Source organism: Amphimedon queenslandica, unplaced genomic scaffold (genome assembly GCF_000090795.2).
Source record: "Amphimedon queenslandica unplaced genomic scaffold, v1.1 AMPQUscaffold_13402, whole genome shotgun sequence".
NCBI classification, from domain to species: domain Eukaryota; kingdom Metazoa; phylum Porifera; class Demospongiae; order Haplosclerida; family Niphatidae; genus Amphimedon; species Amphimedon queenslandica.
This window is the reverse complement of record NW_003546362.1, coordinates 105,637-129,551: the sequence shown is the minus strand read 5'-3', so window position 1 is coordinate 129,551 and position 23,915 is coordinate 105,637. Positions and strand designations below refer to the sequence as shown.

Below are 23,915 nucleotides of genomic sequence, written 5' to 3'. Positions count from 1 at the left end.
AGTATTATGGAGCCTGGAAGATGTGGAGACTGGATGAAGAATCAAGGAACAGTACTCCATTAATTAGTAGAAAGGGGTGGGATTTGAGCATAATCCAACCAATCAGTGGAATCATTGTGCAACCATGTAGCACAGTAGCAAGTACCTACCTCAGTCAAAGGTTAGTAATTAGTCTGTCACTAGTGGTGACAGACTAATTACTTCCCTCTGACTGTGGCAGGAAAAGGAATTCACCAATTAAGCAGATGTATTTCCACAGCAATGTATCTTTATTTGCTTCTTGTACTACATAGACAAATACACCCAAGAGTTACCATGTGGTCCATGCCTGATCCAGGACTGTTGCTCAAAATTACTGGATCAGGCCTGATATTGGTACTATCATTGCTGAATCAGGAATGTCAGTCTGGCCTGATCCAGTATTGATACTTATCATGCTCCATGACTGTATCAGGACTGATTACCCAAAAACCACGGTCTATGTCTGATATCAGGACTGATTCAGGCTGACATTAGGCCTGGTCTCTTGGTGGTGTATAATCACGTTGATCAGAGATTCAAACCTGATTCAGCCTGAAACCAGGCCTGATGTCAGGCATGGACCATGGATTTTGGGCAATCAGTCCTGATACAATCATGGAGTCAGCCATGGTACAGGCATGATAAGCATCAGGCCAGACAGGCATTCCTGATTTAGCAATGATAGCCAACAGGGATGTACCAGTACTGATATCAGGCTTGATTCATTAATTTTGGACAACATTTTGAATCAGGCCTGAATATACTTGGCTGTATACCAATAGGATTGAACAATATGACAACAGTTACAAGACAATACTTTAGTGCTCTAGCTCTCCATTGACACAAATCAATCATGATGACTGAACAGTGAAACTACTTTAGGAGGACTCTGGGCTCATGACCCATAACATTAATTAATAATATGTACATGTTACTTCTTACCCTGTAATCATCACTATTACAGATATTATTATTACCCCATACCTGTCAAATACAGTGCATAAAAACTCCATAAATTGTTCTTAAAAAATAGGTTTTGACAACTTTAGACAAACAAATATACCCACTGCGTTTAGCTCCAATAAACTCAGGGAAGGAAAGAGGGAACAAAGAGAAAGAGACAGCAAATGATATACATGTATTGTAAATCAAATGGATCAGTACATTAATTGATGATAATGCATAAGCAACTACGGATTGATCTGTAGAAGTACAACCTAAGAAGACAGGAATAGAAAAATAGATCTTTATTATCATTCTTAGTTAATACTTGATTTGATATATGTATAAATATGTGCATGCAAAATTAGTGTCAAAGTCATGTGCAGAATTTCTCATAGGACTATGGCATAGTGCTCAGGTAGCTTCCTGCCAATGGATTGTCAATTTACTCAAAAATCGGACCAAACACCATGTAGGGTATTTTGACAAGAATCATTAGGAGAGAACTCCCTATTTCCATAAATTTTTTGATATATAACATAATATATATACATGTACATGTACAGGCTATAGCACATAGTTTTTCTAAAAATTGGCTCCAAAATCTCCCCAAAATTTCATTACGTTTTAAATACACATTAATGTCTTAAAATATAGATCTGAGCTGTTTTTAACAAAAAATTTTTGAGTTATAAGCATTTAAAAAACAAGGCAATTTAAAAAAATCAAGGCTATAGCCCAATAAAGGTTTTTTCCCCAAAAATTAGCTTCACAATTACAATTACATTGTTTGCATTGTGCGTGTGATGTGATGCATGCTGATGTACTACTATATAGTGCCCCAGATACCTGTACACTTAATAATCAATTTTAAAAGTGCCAATGGATAACAATTATTGATTATAATTAAAACCAAAAATGAATTATTGATTAGTAGAAAATCAAAATTAAATCACAATCAATATTAGTCTATCATGACACAAAACAAGAAATTATAATAATAATAATTTTTGGTATCTTTTATTAAACTGTTAAGAATTGCAATCAACAACATGATTCATTACTCATGTTAACAGCAATGATTGATATTATAATTACATACATGGTAACTCTAGATCTGTGTCAAAATTGCTAAATGAATTAGCAAAAATGTGAAAACCAATTATTATGCCACAAAAATTAAATCAGCTAACTTTAAAACTACAGCACAAAAACTATAATATATAAAGCAACTATAAATTAAGACACAAAAAGTGTGGCCAAGCCAGCCTTATTATTTGTCATTGCTTAATTTTGTTGTACCTTGTCCAGTTACTTCAGACAATGTTTTCATTTCTTGTTGCTTTGCATTGTATCGATTGTAAGCATTCTTTATAAACGATATGAAAATGGCTGAAAGTGACTTGATACTTGGTTGTATGTTCTTCTTCTTGGACGAGTCTGGTTTACCAGCTGGGGTTTTAGCAATTAGTAGCTGTTTAACATCAGACCGATCATAACACTCAATTCCACTCACTATATCTAGTGCATTCTCTCCTCTTTCATTTGTTTTGTTAACATCAGCTCCAGTTTGTATCAGCGTTTTAACTAGTTCAATGTGTCCACATGAAGCTGCTATCATTAATGGGGTCATACCAGCTACCAGTGGAGTATTGGGACTCGTACCAACTTCATTAACCATGCTACTTAATGTGTCTAAATCTCCTTCAGCAGCTGCTACCAATAATTTTCTCTCATTACATGATAGACTAATATTTTCAGACATGTAAATTATCATTGATGAATGACCTCCATAACATGCCCAAGTAAAAGCATTAATGATGTTTTCTGATGTGATGTCACATTTTTCTATTAAAACTGTCATTGCAGCAAAATTATTGAAGAGTGCTGCAATGTCTAATGAATGAAGCGGCTCCAAAATAGAATTAAAGTGATTATGATTAGCGTGAGAATCAAGTAAAAGCTTTATTATCTTAGCATAATTACCTGATTGCATACTGTTGTGAATTTGGATAGACTGGTCATAATCAGGCATTTCAAATTTAAGAATAGATAGAATAGATGTACTAGAGCAAACTAGGGCATAAGTTAATGCACTTAAGCCATTATTATCCTGAATGTCAACATCTGAGTTTTTACTCAACAAGAGTTCAACAATCTGATGATGCCCGTAGGCACTAGCAGCCATCAGAGCAGTTAATCCATTTTTATTTTGAATATTAATATCTGGATTTTTATGCAGTAAAAGTTCAACAACCTGGTAATGTCCATTGCTACTAGCAGACAACAAAGCAGTCTCTCCGTCATTACTTTGAATGTTGATATTTGGATCTTTACTCAGTAAAAGTTCAACAACCTGATAATGTCCAAAGTAACTAGCAGTCATCAAAGCAGTAAATCCATCATTATCTTGAACATTCATATCTGGACTTTTACTCATTAAGAGTTCAACTACCTGGCAGTGTCCATTGCCACTAGCAAGAATCAAAGCAGTATATCCATTAAATTGAGCATTAATATCAGAATCTTTACTGAGTAATAGTTCAACAATTTGGTGATGACCACAAATACAAGACAACATCAAAGCAGTGAATCCATCATTATTTCGAATGAAAATGTCTGGATTTTTACTTAATAAGAGTTCAATAATCTGGTGATGTCCATAACGACTAGCATTCATCAAAGCAGTCCATCCATCGTAACTTTGAGTGTTAATATCTGGATCTTTACTCAGTAAAAGCTCAACAACCCTATGCTGTCCATTGGCACTAGCTATCATTAAAACAGTGAATCCATCATTGTTTTGAACGTTAATATCAGGATCTTTACTAAGTAATAGTTCAACAACTTGTTGATGACCATGGTAACTAGCTGACATCAAAGCAGTCCATCCATCGTTATCCAGAATATTAATATCTGGATCTTTACTCAGTAAGAGTTGAACAACCTCATGCTGTCCATTGGCACTAGCCATCATTAAAGCAGTGGATCCATCATTATTTTGAAGATTAATATCTGGATCTTTACTCAGTAAAAGTTGAATGACCTTGTGATGTCCATCGGCACTAGCATCAATTAAAGCAGTGGATCCATCGTTATTTTGAAGGTTAATATCTGGATCTTTACTCAGTAAGAGTTCAATGACCTTGTGATGTCCATTGGTGCTAGCATAAAATAAAGCAGTGGACCCATCATTATCTTGAATGTTAATATCTGGATCCTTACTCAGTAAGAGTCTAACAACTTGGTAATGTCCATAGCGACTAGCATACATCAAAGCAGTCCATCCATCATGACTTTCAATGTTAATATCTGGATCCTTACTCAGTAAGAGTTCAACGACCTGGTGATGCCCATTACGACTAGCAAACATCAAAGCAGTATGTCCTGCAGATTGAATATTAATATCTGGATTTTTACTCAGTAAAAGTTCAACAACATGGTGATGTCCATTACCACTAGCAAACATCAAAGCAGTACATCCACGATTTTTATGAATGTTAATATCTGGATTTTTACTCAATAAAAGCTCAACAACCTGATGATGTCCGTAACGACTAGCAACCATTAAAGCAGTCCATCCATTCTTATTCTGAATGTTAATATCTGGATCTTTACTCAGTAAGAGTTTAACAACTTCATGATATCCATAATGACTAGCAAAAATTAAAGCAGTCAATCCATCATTATTTTGAATGTTAATATCTGGGTGTTTACTAAGTAAGACTTCAACGATCTGAAGATGTCCATTGGAACTAGCACACATTAAAGGAGTCTGTCCATCATCTTTTTGAGCATTAACATTTGGATTCTTACCAAGTAAGAGTTGAACTGTCACAAAGTCTCCTCTCATGCAAGCAATCATAAGTTTAGTGTTATCATTTTGCAGAGGCAAACTGATGTTTAGTTCAGATAAGAAAAACAAAACTTTGGTATTGTTATTTTGATAAGCTTCCTGTAGTGCAGCCTCAAATGTAAAAGATTTATCTTCCTCTTCCTTCATGACAACAATATCATTCACAATTACCTCAAATACACCAATCTTACATAACAATAACCTTTGTTCCAAAGGCGCTTTTACTAATGTATCTGTATATGATTGAGGTAATAAATACGTGCATATAAGGCTGGAGGTACCACAATGTATATCTTGAAGTGTTAAATAAAATGCAATATCTTGGAAGTAAAAAATTTCTGCTTTATTCAATTCAGTTATTGTCCTTGAGCACCAAGGTTTGTTAAGTCTTAGAATTAATTTTGAACAGCAGAGAACACCATCAGGATATTGCACTTGCATACCTTTGGTAATCATTGCAAGCTCCAGTAGGCTAGTGGTGTCTTTGAATATCTTCAGGTTAGCATTGTAATCTTCTACCTGTTCCTTGATAGGTTCTGTGATAGTACACAGTATTGTGAGTAGGTTGATGTTCAAATATGAGTAATGAGGCTGGAGCAACTGCAAGAGTTGATTAACATTTTTATAAGTAGCATCTTCTTTGATATAAAAGGGAAAGTTTTGTCTTGCATCTCTAACCAAAGATTCACTGGTCAAAATATAGGTAGCAGTATCAATGAAGTTACTACTCAATGCATGTAAACAGTTTTCCAGCAATTGAAATCTTTCTTTTAAATTATTTTTAATGACACATATGAATGAATCATACGAAGAACTACATACGCCTCTTTCTTTAACAGCCATATCTAACATGTCTTCAACTGAGATGCCATCTTGTGGCATAATTTTCTCTCCTCCGATTGATTTGTATATATGCTCAGAAAGAGCAGTGCATGCTAAACTGTTTAATCCAATGCATCCTTTATTTGCTGGTAGTTGTACAAAAGGATCAGCACCATTTAGTAGCAATGATTCAAATACTTCAATGTGTCCACCTTCACTAGTTAGCATCAGTGCATTCTTACCATTAGTGTTCTGGTAATTTAGTTCTATTTCAAGTTCTATTAGAAGTAACGATAATTTGTGATATTCTAGATTACTTTCGATGCTCACAATGGACTCTAGAAGTGATTCTTCAAATATAAAACTAGCATCTTCGTCTCTGTCAATGATAGTTTGATTGTCAATGATTAGTTGAAATATACCAAGAAGATGTAAAAAGTGTAATTTAGCTTGTGATTTCACAATAAGAGATTTGACTGATCTGTTGGAAGAAACCAAAAATTCAATACAAATTGATCCTTGTAAGAACTTCTTTATGGTAACACATTTTGCTTCTTCATCAAATAAATATTTTATTAGCTTGAGAAGGTGGCCTATGGTTTTTCTATTCCATTTTCTGGACAGTTTTAGAATAATTTTAGGATCAACTTTGGTACTTTCTCCAATGATTGCTGCTCCAATAGTTGTAACCATGTCATCAAGTTTTACAGAATCAATGAATTTATTAACGTCATCACTATATTTATCAAACCTAACCTGTAAAGCAGTATCATCAATCGGATAATCTTCTATGAGATCATTTATTGCATCAATGTCAATAAAACTGTGATGAGGCTGCATTCGCTCAAATATTTCATCAACAGTTACATTCTCACATGCTAAACCAGTTTCATCAAAAGTGGCTTGAACCCATCGAGCAATAACAATTGCATCATGTTTTCCACTGGATGCATAATATGTAATTATGTCAGTAATCAGCTTTGCATATTTCTTGTGTAGGTTTCGAAGGTCAATTGCTAAATTATCGTTAGAGCTAAGTTGTAGTTCTTTTGGAATAAATTCTGAGACCGCCTCAGTAAGAGTGAATGATACTTGATGATCTTTAAACACTTCATTCTCCCAGTCTCTAGCTAGTGCCATTACCTCTTCTTGAGCTGGACCTCCTGCAGTTGATAGACACTCTATAAAAAGGGAACACACCTCCATCATCTTTTTTGCATCCCCTTGGTATATAGAAATCATTGCCGAAAAATCTATTTCAATCTTTCCAACAGTTGGTGAATGCATAACTTCTTTAGTAATCAAATCTTTGCTATACAACTGACTGGCTACTTCTAAAAGGCATTTTTTGGTGCTTTCTATTAATTTTGAGTAATGAATTCTTAGTACCTGCTTTACTTTTTCGTAGAGATTTTTACTAGAACTCTTATCTACAATGAAGAAATGTTACACTAAAATCATCCTATTTTAAATTAAACTATTACCTGAATGATCATCTAAGACAATACGAGCAACAGTCACTTCATTAGCATCCAGCAAAGCATCAATGACCTTTCTCCAAGTTATATCAGGATTATTATCAAGACAACATTGAGCTATAGCACTCCACACTGTGTCCCCTACTTTTTCTGTCTCTCTGATTCCAGTAATGACATCATGTGACACATTTAGAAGATAGCAGGCAAATTGTTCCCAAGTACCAGCAGCAAAATTTGAGCTACTCAATAACTCAACCAACTCATCTTTTGTTGGTTTATCTATAATAATGTATGAGTACTATTAATAATGAAGATCACTTTACCTGTAAGAGTGGGTCCAGGATTAAGCTCCACATCTCCTGATATGAAGAGGAGGATAGCAAGACAAAAAATAGACAAAGTTAGCTTAGGAGCATTCCCTTGCGTAGATGAAATCGTATTACTAAGTCCAGCTCTACTTGTGCTAGATCTACTACCAACACAATCCCGGGATTGCGAACAATTGCAACAGTTCCAAGACCCTATTCTAGCTCTCCATTGACACAAATCAATCATGTTGAAAAGCGTTAAAAAGGAGGCGAAAACTCGAAAAATTCCCTAGCCAGCTAGCCCCTCCCCTATTTTACTCAATTAATTATTATCATTATCAAAAATCTCTAAAATTGTTCAAAAGGATGAATTTAGAACACTATAGCTCGTTGGAAAAATAGGTTTCGATGACTTTAGACAAACAAATACACCCTGATATGTTTTGCAGCAATGAACTCCGGGAAGAGAAAGAGCTAGGGGATAAAAGAGATAACAAATGATAGATCAGATCGATCAGTAATAATTATTGATAATAAATGATGCATTAGAAATTATGATATATTTCACAATAGAAACAAGGGTTAACATTTCTTATTCATGCAACAAGCTTTGATCTTTAATAATTCATGCTTAATATATAGGCTTCTATTTCTGCTGGCTTAAACCGAGACAGCTAGGCTTATATTTGAGAATGTATACAGTACCTGAGTACATGTATGTTGAATTTATTGTGGGGTAAGGAACAAAGTGAGGAGAAGCACTAGAAAGCATGAAATAAAAGAGTGAATGGTTAGAAAAAAACAACACTAAGAATTAGCTAAATGATTAAGTGAAACAATTGGCAGGGATTAATAAAGAACAAATACAGTGACACATACTCACTTTATCCAAGCATTGTTCCATCGGATAAATAATTATACAACTTGTACTGACCCTGGCTATAGCTTTGTAAACTCTACAGTCAACAAAAGAGAATACAAATAAATGAAGCACTTAGTTCAAAAATAAATCTAAAGGAGGAACATTACCAGTGATTTTATTCATCGCTCCATGCACTTGTCAATATTTAACATGTTGGACAGCTATGTGTCTAGTACTGTCTACAGTATATCCTATAGTAGCAAGTAACTTGTTGCATGTACATGTAGGAACAGATAAAGTGATGCTAGTGTATGAACAGTTACAAATTGATCTGCAGAGGAACCACCTGAAATGACAGGAATACATCAATAACTAAAAATAGATCTTATGAATGAACACTTACAGTAACTGATGACGATACAGCTTGGGTTTGTTAGTATGCCACTGCAAAATAGAATTCAGTTCCTATTACAAAAATGATTAATTTACAAGTTTAATTTACTGCACAATATTAAGTAGAAAAACTAACTACAGAACATTATAGAATACCATAATTAGTAACTAAAAATAAAACTTGAAACTAAAGCAAAACACAAAATAATTATGACTTCATGTTGATTTAGGAAAAAATAAGTAGCAGGACACAAAAATACATGCACATACATGGCTTTCAAATTATTGTATAATAAACTGAGTCAGTTAATACAAATCATCAGTTAGGGATTCAGTCCCGAAAGATGGTTAATGATATAATGTTGTATCATCATTCTCAGTCAATATTTGATTTGATGGAAATATACATATAGTACATGTAATCTGGCCAAGACTACTGAAATACATACATGTATTTATACTAAATACTATACGAAGGCAATAAAAATAAAAATAAATAAGAAACAACTGAGAATAGTTTTTTGGTAATAATGCATGATGCTTATTTACACTCACTTAATTAGCTAAAAATAATCATTAATGTATAAAAAAAATCTGATGTTACCATGCGTGTAGTCATATTGTGTACAAATAAAAATAAACAAAAACATTACACAATGCAAAATACACTACATGCACAATTAAACATCAATATGTATTGTGTATCTATAGGTAATCAACAATAAAAATCTATATACTGATATATTAAAAGATTCACAAATTCAGTATAACAAATATCATTCTTAAAGCTTTGTCCTTGCTTGAATAAATGTACATGTGCATGTAACTAGAATAAAGATTATTGGCATGATTTACGGTGCATTCCTCATCAGTGTATGTTGGAATGGGAAGTTTCTTGTTGAAATGAACAAAAGGATAATCTTTTCCCTTTTCGGTAGTCCAACACCAATGATACAACACGCTCATCCTAAATTAACAATTAGCATATAATAGCTAAATATCTAAGATGACAATTCATCATTAAAAGCTGTGAGAAAATTATTTGTCCTACTACAAGTACACGTACGTTGCAAGTTTGAACAAAAGACAGTTCATTTTACATGCATTTATGTGCCTTTAATGGCAAATGTTTATTTGGCATGGCATTTATTTTGTGCAAGGCTAAAAACTACTAAATTAATTTCACTAAAATTTAACAAAAATTTGTAAAAACCACAAAAATAAATCCAAACAAAATGAAAATTTGAGGTCAAAAGATACTACACTTGTATGATTTACTTCTCTGGTTAAATTGTGAATGGCATCCATTTCCAAGGTCTAATGTGCTTCCTTCCCAGTCTTGCCTTTGGGTGCCTGTACCCTAATCCACTGTCAGTTTGTATCAGGTGTGTACTAAAATAAAATAATAAAATTAATATTATGATTTACGAGCATAAAATTTTATTCAAGGTTTATTCCTAAATAATAGACGTATATGTACATAATACTTTTCTATAAATCTCACCTGCCACCATTAGGTGTAATATGAACACAATGTACTGAGCCTACTAACTTAAACAAAATTTGATAGTGTCCCAGTAACTTCTAACTTGCTCAAAAAAGATGCAACACAAATGTAACAAATGGAGGTGCACATTAAATATTAATATAATAATTATAGTGCTACTATAAGTATTAATAGTGCTACTATAAGTATTAATGAACTCATATTAAAGTAAAGTAGAGCATACACTTCCCTAATCATACCTAAAAATTACAATAATTACAAATAATTAGAGTGCACCTTATGAGAGATTCTATTCAGTCAGTTGAAGTGTCTTGGTAATACAATCCATCATGATCTCATAAGCTCACTACAATTCTATTGATCTATATTTTAAAAGTATTTATTAATACCTGGGACTAGCTGGGAGACTCTACAGGCATGTGCTGTCTCAATTTTTTTGTCCTGGCAAAAGAATTGTGCTATAACTCTGTACTTCCATGTGCATATGATTCTTTCAGTCATGTCACAAACAAAGACCAGCTTTAAAAGCTTATTACAAAATATTTAAAATAAAATATGCTGCCATATTCACCATGACTTAGCAAAAAACTGAAAAAATTTTCAATATATATAGTAAAATTTTTTGCAAATCCCAATGTGCACAAAATGGCAAAAGATTGGATATTAATTTTTTATTGGAACAGACAAACTATAGAATATTAGATTTATGATTAAATTAACAGTAAGTATAAGTTTCAATAAGCATGCATTAAGCAAAATTTCAGATGTTTACTAAAGATATAATAAACTGTCTATTCAAAACTTTTAGTAAAATGGCTTCGCCTGAACTGTTATTATTAGTAGTTATGGCATGTAGTTATCTTCGAAATAAGCTGCACTGAGAATTATTATTATTATACAGTGGCATAAGTAAAAAATACTACAAAAATTAATAAACCCTAATATAATTTATGCCACAAATCAGCTAATTTAATAACAATCAAAAAGTATAGTCTTTAGAATTAGATCAATATATTATGAAGCCTAAAATTACTTAAGCAATCATTGTTTTAGGCACCAACTGAGCCAAATTTGTACCTGCAGCATCAGATACTTCCGATAATGTCTTCATTTCTTTTTGCTTTGTATAGTAAGGATCACAAGATTTCTTGAAAAATGAACCAAGAATACTAGACACTGATATGGTAACTGTACTGGTACTGTTTAACATTGAATCCGGACCAGTTGGTGTGTTAGTAATTAGTAGGTGCTTAATATCAGCTCGATCAAAAAGTTTGATATCATTCACTATATTCAGTGCATTAACTCCTTCGTTGTTTGCTTTGCCAATATCAGCGCCAGCTTTTAGTAATGCATCAACTATTTTTATGTGCCCACTTGAAGCTGCTATCATTAATGGAGTTATACCAGCTACCAGTGGAGTATCTGGACTCATACCCAGGCCATGAATTATACTATTTAACATTTGTAAATCCCCTTCAGCAGCTGCTACTAATAACTTTCTCTCATTAGTTGAAAGACTTATTTTTTCAGACAGGTGAATCATCATTGAAGAATGACATACGTAACATGCAAGATTAAAAGCACTAACAATGTTTTCAGGTGTGATTTCACATTTCTCCATTAAGATCACAATTGCATCAAAGTTATTAAATAATGCTGCCACTGCTAATGAATGATAATATCTGTCATTCATAGTATGAATGTGATTAGGATGAGAGTTAAGCATAAGTTTTAATATTCTACAGTAATTCCCAGATCGTAACTGGTTCATACACCGGGTAGATAATTTAAGAGGAATACCAAGAACCTCAAAACTAAAAGTAGAGCAAGCTAGAATAAAGGTAAAGGCACTGTGCCCTTCATTATTTTGAATGTTAATATCTGCATCTTTTCCCAATAAAAGCTCAACAACCTCGTGACATCCACCGATACTGCTTAGCATCAAAGCAGTCCACCTAATATTATTATGAAGGTTAATATCCGGATTTTTACTCAGTAAGAGTTCAACAACCTGTTGATGTCCATTGTTGCTAGCACTCATCAAAGCAGTCCATCCAGAGTTATTTTGAGCATCAATAACTGGATCTTTATCAAGTAAAAGTTCAACAACCTGGTGATACCCATGGTGACTAGCATACATCAAAGCGGTCCATCCATCATTACTTTGAATATTAATATCTGTTTCTTTATTTAGTAACAGTTCAACAACCTGGTGATATCCACTGGCACTAGCAAACATCAAAGCAGTCAACCCAGCATTACTTTGAATGTTAATATCTGGATCTTTACTGAGTAAGAATTTAACAACCTGAAGATGACCCTTGCCACTAGCAAACATTAAAGCAGTCAATCCATCGCTAGTTTGAATGTTAATATCTGGATCTTCATTCAGTAACAGTTCAACAACCAGGTGATGTCCACGATTACTAGCATACATCAAAACAGTCCATCCATCATCATTTTGAATGTCAATATCTGGATCTTTACTCAGTATCAATTTAACGACATCGTGATGCCCACTGGCACTAGCAAACATCAAAGAAGTCAATCCAACAATATTTTGAATGCCAATATCTGAATTTTTATTTAGTAAGAGTTTAACAATCTGATGATGGCCATGGCCACTGGCAAACATTAAAGCAGTCATTCCTTTATCGCATTGAGCATTAATATCTGGATCTTTATTCAGTAATAGTTCAACAACCTGGTAATTTCCATTGTTACTAGCATGCATCAAAGCGGTCCATTTATTATTATTTTTGATGTTAATATCTGGGTTTCTACTCAGTAAACATTTAACAATCTCGAGATGTCCAGCAATACTACCAAACATCAAAGCAGTTGATCCATCAGTACTTTGAATGTTAATACCCCTTGGATCTTTACTAAGTAATAGTTTGGCAATCTGGTTATGTCCATAAATGCTAACAAACATCAAAGCAGTCAATCCAACACAATTTTGAATGTCAATATCTGGATCTTTACTCAGTAAGGATTCAACAACCTGATAATGACCCTTGCCACTAGCAACCATCAAAGCAGTCATTCCTTGATTGTTTTGAATGTTAATATTTGGATCTTTATTCAGTAATAGTTGAACAATCTGGTGATGCCCATTGTCACTAGCAACCATCAAAGCAGTCCATCCATTGTTATTTTGAATATTAATATTTGGCTCTTTACTCAGTAAGTATTGAACATTCAAGAAATCTCCCATTCTACTAGCAATCATGAGGCAATAGCTAATATTTTCAAAAAGCAAACTATTGTTAAGTCCAAGTAAGAAATGCAGTACATTTTCGTTGCTACTTTGATGTGCTTCTTGCAGTGCAGCTTCAAATGTAAATGACTTATTTTTATCGTCCCTCATGAGAGCAATATCATTAAGAATAACCTCAAACACACCAATTTCACATAAAAAAGCTCTCGATTCATTAACTGCTTCAGTTAATGTTTCTATTTGTAATTGAGGTATTGTATATGTACACATTAGGCTAGAGAAATCACAATTAATCTTCAGAAGAGTTATAAAGGATGAACTAGTAAAAAAGCAAAAATTTTCCATTTGGTTTAAATCTGTGATTGTCCTGGAGCCCCATGACTTGTTGAGTCTTAAAATTAATGTTGAATAGTGCATACCATAAGGATAATGCAATTCTTTAGTCATCATTGCAAGCTCCAAGAGGCTAGTGGTATCTTTAAATATCTTCAATTTAGCACTATAATCTTCTACCTGTTCCTTGATAGGAACAGGTAGGAGAGTGCATGCTACAGTAAGAAGGTTTATGTGGAAACTTGAGCAATGAGGTTGCAGTAACTGCACAAGTTGATGAGCATTTTCACATACAGCATCTCTTCTTATATATGGTTGAAACTTTTGCTTTGCTTCTAATACCATGGCTCTGCTGGTCAAATTATTCATTGCAGCATCAATAAAATTAGTACTTAATGCATGGAAAAAAAATTGCAGGGACCGAAATCTTTTTTTAACATAATTATCAACGAAGTGTGTAAATGAATCATAAAAATGACTACTCACTCCTCTTTCTTTAATGGCCATTTCCAGCATGTCCTCAACTGAAGTGTCATCTTGTGGTATTATTTTTTCTCCTCCAATTGATTTGTATATATGCTGACAGAGAGCAGTACATGCTAAACTATTCAATCCAATAAACCCTTCAATTTGCAATTTCACAAATGGATTGGCACCATTTTGTAGTAGCAATTTAAAAATTTCAATGTGTCCTCCTACACTTGCTGACATTAGTGCAGTTTCGCCACTAAAGCTCTGATAATTCAGATTTATTTTTAGTTCTATCAAAAGTAACAATAATCTGTAATATTCTGGATGACTTTCGATACTTGCAATGGACTGTAGAAGTGATTCTTCAAAAGTAAAGTTAATATCTTCCTCTTTGTCAATGATAGTTTGATTGCCAATGATCAGTTGAAATATACCAAGAAGATGCAAGAAATGAAATTTAGCTTTCAATTTTGCATTGAGAGATTGAACTAATCTGTTTGAAGAAACTAAAAATCGAATACAAATCGATCCTTGTAAAAACTTCTTTATGGTAACATATTTTGCTTCCTCATCAAATAAATATTTCATTAGCTTGTGAAGGTGTCCAATGGTTTTATCATTCCATTTTCCAGACAGTTTAAGAATGATTTTAGGATCAACTTTGGTACTTTCTCCAATGATTGCTGCTTTAATAGTTGTAACCATGTCATTAAGTTTTACAGAATCAATAAATTTATTAACGTCATCGCTATATTTATCAAACCTAGCCTGTAAAGCAGTATCATCAATCGGATAATCTTCTATGAGATCATTTATTGCATCAATGTCAATAAAACTGTGATGAGGCTGCATTCGCTCAAATATTTCATCAACAGTTACATGTTCACGTGCTAAACCAGTTTCATCAAAAGCAGATTGAACCCACCGAGCAATAACGATTGCATCATGTTTTCCACTGGATGCATAATATGTAATAATATCAGTAATTAACTTTGCATATTTCTTGTGTAAGTTTCGAAGTTCAATTGCTAAATTATCATTAGAGCTAAGTTGTACTTCTTTTGGAAAAAATTTTGTGACTACCTTAGTAAGAGAGAGCGATACTTGATCTTTGAACACTTCATTCTCCCAGTCTCTAGCTAGTGCCATTGCCTCTTCTTGAGCTGGACCTCCTGCAGTTGATAGACACTCTATAAAAAGGGAACACACCTCCATCATCTTTTTTGCATCCCCTTGGTATACAGAAACCATTGCCGAAAAATCTATCTCAATTTTTCCAAAAGTTGGTGAGTGTATAACTTGTTTAGTAATCAAATTTTTACTGTACAACTGACTGGCTACTTCTAAAAGGCAATTTTTAGTGCTTTCCATTAATTTTGAGTAATGACTTCTTAGTACCTGCTTTACTTTTCCATAGACATTTTTACTAGAACTCTTATCTACAATCAAAAAATGTTGCACTAAAATCATCCTATTTTAAATTAAATATTACCTGAATGATCATCTAAGATATTACGAGCGACAGTCGCTTCATCAGCATCCAGCAAAGCATCAATGACCTTTCTCCAAGTTATATCAGGATTACCAAGACAACATTGAGCTACAGCACTCCACACGGTGCCCTCTACTTTTTCTTTTTCTCTGATTCCAGTAATGACATCATGTGACACGTTAAGAAGGTAGCAGGCAAACTGTTCCCAAGTACCAGTAGCAAACTTTGAGCTACTCAATAACTCAACCAGCTCATCTTTTGTTGGTTTATCTATAATGATGTATGAGCACTATTAATAATAAAAATCACTTTACCTGTAAGAGTGGGTCCAGGATTAAGCTCCACATCTCCTGATATGAAGAGGAGGATAGCAAGACAAAAAATAGACAAAATTAGTTTAGGAGGTTTTCCTTGCGTAGATGAAGTAGCATTACTAAGTCCAGCTCTACTTGTGCTGCTACCAACACAATCCCGGGATTGCGAACAATTGCAACAGTTCCAATACCCTATTCTAGCTCTCCATTGACACAAATCAATCATGTTGAAAAGCGTTGAAAAGAGGCGAAACTCGAAAACTGGAAATGTGCCCTAGCCCCTCCCCTATTTAAAGAGGAGGACTCGATTATCTATTTATATTATCATAAAAATCTCTAAAATATTATTGTTCAAAAGGATAAATTTAGAACACTATAGCTCGTTGGAAAGATAGGTTACAATGACTTTAGACAAACAAATACACCCTAATGTGTTTTGCAGCAATGAAATCCGGGAAGAGAAAGAGCTAGGGGATAAAAAAGAGATAAATGATAGATCGATCAGTAATTGATAATAAATTATGCACCTTATGTTTCAGAAATATGATATATTCCACAATAGAAACAAGGGTTAACATTTCTTATTCATGCAACAAGCTTTGATCTTCAATAATTTAAGTTATAGGCTTCTATTTCCGCTAACTTAAACCAAGACAGCTATGCTTATATTTGAGAATGCATGCAGTACATGTATGTTAAATTCACAATGATGACGGACAAAGTGAGGATAATAACAAAAAAGCATAAAATAAAAAAATGAATTAGAGAAAAGAGAAACATGAAGAATTAGCTAAGTGAGTGAGTGAATCAGTTAGCAGGCTAATATAAAGAAATAGAAATCACCAATACAGTGACACATACTCACTTTTCCAAGCATTGATTCATTGGATGAATAATTTACTACTTGTACTGACCCTGGCTATAGCTTTGTAAACTCTACAGTCAACAAAAGATAATACAAATAAATGAAACACTTAGTTCAAAAATTAATTTAAAGGAGGAACATTACCAGTGATTCTATTCCTCATTCCATGCACTTGTCAATAATTAACATGTTGGACGGTTGTGTGTCTACAGCATATCCTATACCAGCAAGTAACTTGTTGCATGTACAAATAGGAACAGATAAATTGATGGTAGTGTATGAGCAGCTACAAATTAACCTATAGAGAAACCACCTGAAACGACAGGAATAAATCAATAACTAAAATAGATCTTATGAATGAACACTTACAGTAACTGATGATGATACAGCTTGGGTTTGTTAGTATGCCACTGCAAAATAGAATTCAGTTCCTATAAAAGAATAACTAATTTACAAGTTTAATTTACTGCACAATATTAAGTAGCAAAACTAACTACAGAACATGATAGAATATCATAAGTAGTAACTAAAAATAAAATTTGAAACTAAAGCAAAACACAAAATAATTATGACTTCATGTTGATTTAATAAAAAATAAGTAGCAGGACACAAAAATACATGCACATACATGGCTTTCAAATTATTGTATAATAAACTGAGTCAGTTAATACAAATCATCAGTTAGGGATTCAGTCCCGAAAGATGGTTAATGATATAATGTTGTATCATCATTCTCAGTTAATACTTGATTTGATAGAAATATACATGTACATGTAGTACATGTAGCATCAGCGTCAGAGTCATACACAGGGTTTCCCATAGGATTATGGCATAGTGCTCATGTACAGTAGCTTCTGGTCAGTAAATTATTAATTTACTCAAAAATCAGGCCAAACACCTTGTACTCTAGTACAGGGATTTTTGCCAAATTTCGTCAAAAATGAAAAGTAATGAATTCTCCAGTTTTATAATTTTTTCTGAAGTATATACATGTACTCATGTTGCGCAGAAAGTTTGAACTAATTCTCATCAAATTTGGATTTTTCATGAATATTTAAATGAGTTTAAAAATCAGGCCAAAGACCCTGTACTATAATACAGGGATTTTTGCCAAATTTTGTCAAAAATGACAAGTAGTGAACTCTCCATTTTTATAATTTTTTCTGATGCATATACATGTACTTATGTTGCGCAGAAAGTTTGAACCGAATCCCATCAAATTTAGATTTTTCATGAATATTTAAAGTTGTTAAAAAATCAGGCCAAAGACCCTGTACCATAGTACAGGGATTTTGGTCAAATTCCGTCAAAAATGAAAAGTAGAGAATTCTCCATTTCTATAATTTTTTCTCAAGCATATACATGTATTTATGTTGTGTAGAAAGTTTGAACCGATTTCCATCAAATTTGGTATTTTTAATGAATTTTTAATGCTACACGTATTTAGCTCACTTATATGTAGCATGGTTTATGGAAACTATACAGTACAGTATATACATATATTGATATACAGTGTCTATTGACGTACAGTGTGAGTGCATGTACATGTACATTAATGTACATACTTTGTGCTATTATGCACATTGATTCATTGGAATTAATTGTAATAAGACTACATGACATAAAGAATAATCAAAGATACATGACATAATACATGTACTTGTAGGTATTTCAAATTTCTTAGTTCTTTATAGGCTACATGGACATTTCAGAATCAAAACTGTTTGAATTTGAATTTGCCCCAGTCGCTAAATACTCAAAATTGACTAAAAATAGCTCATACTTTCTACACAACAGATAGCATAATTAAAAGAAATAAAATCTGTCCTGGCTAGTATTGATATAATTCCTGTACTAATAGTAATGCAGCAGTGTTACTACATGTAAGCAGGATAGTTAGCCAAATTTTGAAGATTTAAAAAAATAATGCTAAAAATCAAATTTCGACTGGAATCATCTGAAACTTGTAACTAACATACATGTAACATAAATGTACATGTACGTGCATCATAAAATGCAATAAAACTCTTTCATGGTCGTTGATTTAATTTTAAAGCAACCTTTAAAATCATAAAAATTAAAATTTGATTAGAATAGGCTCAAAATTAATATTATAGACCATGCCAAAAAATGAGATAAATTAATTGAAATACATAATTCCTTTGTTGATGATTTCTATGCTCATGTTGGCACTTGCACTATCATAAAATATATTTTCCTATTACAGTACTATTATTATGAAATATTAACCCATCTCTGGCATGGCACTATCAGACTACAAAAAATACCAATTAATTAAAATGCTTGACAATACTAAAGCCACAGTACATGAGAGTAAATCAATCCTTTGCTTACTTCACACAACTTCAATTATGAATCATACTCCCAGTCTTCCAGTGTATAGTACAATACAGCAATCCATCATACACTAACAGAGAAGAGACAATGTTAACAACATCTCAAACGTAACATCTAAATTGTTACAAATAAAAGAGAGATAGGCAATATATTAGATACACTGATTCTGATTAAGTACGTGTACATGTAGACGTATTTTGCTCCAATAACCAAGCCTAATATTTTTCAAAATTAAGCACATTGTAATTATACTATAAATGCCTCCCATCCACAAATCAACTCAAACCAAAACCCTTAACAAGAGGGAATCCTAATCAACAAGAGGGTGTGGTTTTTGGATGATGTATATAAACTTCTTTTTCATTACATGAAGCAATCACCAAACTTGACCCATTCCCAAAAATTAAGCAACCGATTTAGGTATGCGTTTCTAATATCATTATTATATAGACTAGCTCTATAAAACGAGGACTAGCGGCGCCGCTCAGTCTTGCTACCCATGATCATTCCCCAGACTAGAGTTTAGGAAGCGGACTCACTTTTCAGTAGTAGCATGATTTTCAGACTCCAATCACTACATAGATCCAGTGAAAGCATAGACTGGTAAAAGCATGGAACTAGGTAGATTTAACTAGGGAAAGTAACTTGATTTCCCGGGAGGCGGAGTTTCCTATCCCTTCAATTCAATTTGCAAGTAGGATTTCAAACGACCATCGAAAATACGAAATGAAAATCCTACTCTTGTGATGCAAATTCTACTCTACATTGTACTTTTAATATTATTATGTAAGAAATTACGGATTACCTTGCAATGTAGAGTAGAATTTGCGTCACGAGAGTAGGATTTTCATTTCGTATTTTCATTGGTCGTTTGAAATCCTACTTGTCCTTGTTTCTATTACTTTTTTTACGAATTTGCTCTAGAATCCTACTCCATCTTGTTTTTTTTTTTTAATTTTTATGGTCTTGCTACTATTAGATCTAACTATATTATTAAAAAGTACACTAATTATTACTATACTGACATCATGTCATTATTATTATTGTTTCTGCACAGTTCATCTTCTTCCTCTTGTTTATCACCTTCATTCTTTATTGCCATGCACATCCTATACCAATTGAAATAATATGTAATTGTAATAGTCACACTCAGTATATAATTACACAATTTTCTTTTGACCTGTGAGTCATACAATGGTCTTATACTATGAATAAATATCACAGTGACATAGTACCTTACCTCTGATTTAATGCACATCATTGTTCTTGGTTCATCATATACTAATTCTTGTTCATCAATACCTGTAATAATTCAATATTCACCACACATTAACAATACTCTGCTATTGATTCATACACACTATATACATGCATACTTTCTATTCCTTCTCTGTTGTGAATACCATAGGCAGGATTAGCAGAGATACCAGATTCTATTAATAGTTGCATTGATTGATAATAATGGTTCATCTTACTTTCAGTAATTATACTATAAGCAGGATTAGCAGATACATAAGTATTACAGTCTGTGTCATTATGTTAGTATCATTATTGTACTTATATAATATTGGTCTTACTTTCACCAGTAACTCCATAGGCAGGATTCTGTCCTTCATTCATTCTTAGTGCTATTAACCAGTAAATTGTATTGATACTAATAATTTCACTTTTAATTACCATCTGATTGTTGATGTATATCAGCTTTTTTTTCATCAGAACTGAAAGTCTCATTTTCATTTGATGTTTTATACAATCTTCTCCTATACACTAATGCGCCCACTATTAATATTACTAGTATAGTAACTACCAGTAATATAAATACTGTACTAAGTACTGCTGATAGTGTATTACTCCCTGTGCTTTGAAGTGTACCTTCAGTGGATAGTGTAACTGATGGATTACTGGTTGAACTATCAGTAATTGATGTACTACTGATGGTTGATACTATGGGAGGAGGAGGACTGACTGTACCATCACTGATTGATGGTGTAGGACTAGTAACAGGAAGGGTCGAAGGCAGAGTGTTTGATGATTGAGAGTGTGTGTTTGTGATGTGAAGTGTATTGTTTATTGAAATTGATGTCAATAGTGTGAGGAAACTGGTCATCAAGGCTTGAATGTGTGAGTTTGTTGTTAGTGATTGAGTATATGTAGAAGTAAGAGTGGAGGACATTTCTAGTATTGATGGACTTGGCTCTATAAGGAACAACAAAGCAACAGTGATAGTTCCTATTGAATTACAATACATATCTTACCTACTACAACTGACATCAGTGGATAGTCATTATGTTCCAAGGGTATTAATCCATTGCTGCTATCAAGCTGATAATTCAATGGTCCATTGTATTGTTGATAATACATTGGATTACTATTAGTGGTTACATTGATTACTAATATATCTCCATACTGTACTTCAATATCACTAGTAAAGTTATGTACATTACCATTACTTGATGTAGCAGCAGAAGCATCAACAGTTAGTACATGAATCAGTTCAGAAGAATGTTTTAAATAAATGTTAGGATAATGTTTGCTTTTAGTCTGATTCTGTGTAATACCAATTATCCAGTTAGTAATAATACCATTACATGTGAACTGTATATCAGGAAAAGCTCTTGTATCATTGACTGGTATTACATTAGTCACTGATAGACTGTTTGTATTAAATGAGCTTTCATTAATTGGAGGATAGTTACAATTGTTACCTAAAATACATTAAAATAATAAATACATTTCATTAATGACATACTTGTAATTGGATGTATTAGGATACTTGAGTTTTGTAATGTTATTTCCTTTTTTCTAACTTTGCGATCATTATTGGTATAATCTTCTGCTCTTCCAATTTGACCAGTACCAGTTACTTTATAAAATCTCACAACACTTCTATCATCAGGAGGTTGATATACTCCTAGTCTATAATCATCATATCCCGCCTCAATCTTCAAAGGAAAAGGTAATGTATAACGATACAGTCCATTGGCAGTGAAATTTTGTGGAGATAATCTAAGTTCAACAGACACTGGGTCTCTGTAAAAATTTCCTCTTTCTCTCCATATCTCTATTCTAGGATATTGGTTCCTATTATCAGTTTCAGTTCTAATGTCAACTCCAACTAATACTTCAGTCAGTTCAAAATCACAACCCCCAATGAACTTTTTATCTTCTTCAGTTATGATCCATCTTGTTTCTACTGATTCTGCTAGTCCTGCAGTACTTGGTCCATTGTTGTTAGTACTGCCAGTTTTATCCTCCAGTAAACTTAGTTCCATAAATCCTTCAGTACTACAATCATTAGACTGTACTGTACCATTTAACAATAACAACAATAAAGAAAGGAGAGAGAGAGAAGAAGGACTCATCTTGACTGTTACACAACCTGTATGCAATGTTGATTTTACCATTTCCTATAGATAGCATCATGCATAACTGCCACACCTTAAAAATATACCAGTAACTCTTCAGAGCTGCTATTGCATGAATAGAGTATCAATATTCACCAGTAAACCAATCTTAGTTATAATACACACATGAAAAAGAATTTTTTTTACATTAACTATTGAACTGATGCCTTGTTTATCCATTATGCACAATCAGATGAATTATTAAAAATTAATTGTTACTTCTGCAGCAAAATACAATATTACCGGTATTACAATGTACAGAAATCAAACTATTTAACACAATGTACAGGTATATAAACTGGCTACACAATCAATCAGTTCTTGTACATGTACTGTAAGTCGGTGTAGAGGGAGTGGCTTGCTTCTAAAGCTCCGCCCAGTACAGTAACAGGATCCTCTTTATTAATCATTAGTAATTGTTTATCAGGTGAGGATAGACTTGATGATATATCTGAGAAACTTGGACGATTATGAGTATCAGGATTCCTACACAATACAATGATAACATCATTATTACATAATACTATTTATGTGTGGGTGTGCATGAAAGCATGTTGTGGTTGTGCATAATCCACTCAATTCACATTATTAGATGTACACTCACTGCACTGTGTAGTACATTGGTATATAATGTCATTATGGATATTAGTAATTTGACACAAAAGGTCATGTTTGTGTCTGTGTTACAATATTATACATTTCCCATTATAATAATAAATACATACCAGCATTGCATCATTAGTTTATACATTGGTTTAGGACATCCTGGAGGAGGTGGTAATCTATAGCCTGAATCAACCAGTCTAATGCACTAAAATTCAATAAATTAACAATAATAATAATTATTACTATTATTTAAATTGTATATAAATACTTCTTGATTAGTAGAGCTTTCAAATGGTTTATGTCCTATTGACCAAATCTCATACATTACAGTTCCATAGCTCCACACATCACTAGCACTGGAATATTTCTTATAATGTAATGCCTATACATACACAATTTAATATTCTAATTATATAGTTTGTAACTACTTCTGGTGCTGTCCATTTTATTGGAATCTTTTTTGATTGTGAAATATAATAAGATTCATCTTTTAGATCCCTTGACATACCAAAGTCCGCAATCTGAGACCATACTATATAAAGTCCAATTGTTAGTACTAATCTCTTACCTTGCATATTCCTGTTCCTTCATCTGATACTAATATATTTCTTGCTGCAAGATCTCTGTGAACAAACTTCTTTCTTGACAAGTACTCCATTC

The 23,915-nt window shown here is 33.1% G+C and overlaps 4 protein-coding genes and 1 long non-coding RNA gene across 11 annotated transcripts in view; all 5 read right to left on the bottom strand.

The window, feature by feature from the left end:
• Nucleotides 1-1,925: 1,925 nt before the first annotated feature.
• On the bottom strand, nucleotides 1,926-6,752 carry LOC109582083 (serine/threonine-protein phosphatase 6 regulatory ankyrin repeat subunit B-like). Its single transcript, XM_019996681.1, has one exon. The coding sequence runs from the start codon at nucleotides 6,479-6,481 to the stop codon at nucleotides 2,237-2,239; it is 4,245 nt and encodes a 1,414-aa protein (XP_019852240.1). The 5' UTR covers nucleotides 6,482-6,752; the 3' UTR covers nucleotides 1,926-2,236.
• A 526-nt stretch (nucleotides 6,753-7,278) lies between these two features.
• On the bottom strand, nucleotides 7,279-9,090 carry LOC109582084 (uncharacterized). The gene is made up of 5 exons (XR_002184896.1): nucleotides 8,693-9,090; nucleotides 8,457-8,635; nucleotides 8,311-8,383; nucleotides 7,443-7,901; nucleotides 7,279-7,398 (listed from the first exon to the last, which is right to left on the bottom strand). It is a non-coding gene; the product is annotated as an uncharacterized LOC109582084 (long non-coding RNA).
• A 1,955-nt stretch (nucleotides 9,091-11,045) lies between these two features.
• LOC109582081 (uncharacterized) overlaps nucleotides 11,046-23,915 on the bottom strand; it is a 22,614-nt gene continuing 9,744 nt past the window's right edge. For 3 of the 6 annotated variants that reach the window (XM_019996673.1, XM_019996675.1, XM_019996674.1), the window contains exons 3-9: nucleotides 19,243-19,315; nucleotides 17,257-17,318; nucleotides 17,032-17,200; nucleotides 16,888-16,958; nucleotides 16,023-16,489; nucleotides 15,709-15,978; nucleotides 11,046-15,655 (exon numbers count right to left, since the gene is read on the bottom strand). In XM_019996673.1, coding sequence (XP_019852232.1) covers nucleotides 11,223-15,655; nucleotides 15,709-15,978; nucleotides 16,023-16,248 — 4,929 coding nt within the window. In that variant the 5' untranslated portion in view covers nucleotides 16,249-16,489; nucleotides 16,888-16,958; nucleotides 17,032-17,200; nucleotides 17,257-17,318; nucleotides 19,243-19,315 and the 3' untranslated portion in view covers nucleotides 11,046-11,222. Of the gene's footprint in view, nucleotides 15,656-15,708; nucleotides 15,979-16,022; nucleotides 16,490-16,887; nucleotides 16,959-17,031; nucleotides 17,201-17,256; nucleotides 17,319-19,242; nucleotides 19,360-19,784; nucleotides 19,904-23,915 lie in introns of those variants that run through there. The other 3 variants (XM_019996676.1, XM_019996677.1, XM_019996678.1) reach the window with 3 other exon arrangements.
• LOC105312809 (uncharacterized) lies at nucleotides 20,318-22,629 on the bottom strand. 2 transcript variants are annotated; one of them, XM_019996679.1, is made up of 8 exons: nucleotides 21,995-22,629; nucleotides 21,501-21,950; nucleotides 20,923-21,441; nucleotides 20,823-20,873; nucleotides 20,721-20,771; nucleotides 20,622-20,678; nucleotides 20,486-20,547; nucleotides 20,318-20,354 (listed from the first exon to the last, which is right to left on the bottom strand). In XM_019996679.1, exons 1-8 carry the CDS (start codon nucleotides 22,605-22,607, stop codon nucleotides 20,331-20,333), a joined length of 1,827 nt encoding a protein of 608 aa, XP_019852238.1. In that variant the 5' UTR covers nucleotides 22,608-22,629; the 3' UTR covers nucleotides 20,318-20,330. The 2 variants fall into 2 exon arrangements, with proteins under 2 accessions (XP_019852238.1, XP_019852239.1); XM_019996680.1 differs by lacking the exon at nucleotides 20,721-20,771.
• The window catches only part of LOC109582070 (probable inactive serine/threonine-protein kinase DDB_G0280131), a 3,441-nt gene continuing 2,423 nt past the window's right edge, over nucleotides 22,898-23,915 (bottom strand). The window contains exons 8-12 of the mRNA XM_019996660.1: nucleotides 23,824-23,914; nucleotides 23,684-23,776; nucleotides 23,524-23,637; nucleotides 23,375-23,460; nucleotides 22,898-23,135 (exon numbers count right to left, since the gene is read on the bottom strand). Of these exons, the coding sequence (XP_019852219.1) occupies nucleotides 22,964-23,135; nucleotides 23,375-23,460; nucleotides 23,524-23,637; nucleotides 23,684-23,776; nucleotides 23,824-23,914 (556 nt within the window). The 3' untranslated portion in view covers nucleotides 22,898-22,963. The remainder of the gene's footprint in view (nucleotides 23,136-23,374; nucleotides 23,461-23,523; nucleotides 23,638-23,683; nucleotides 23,777-23,823; nucleotide 23,915) is intronic.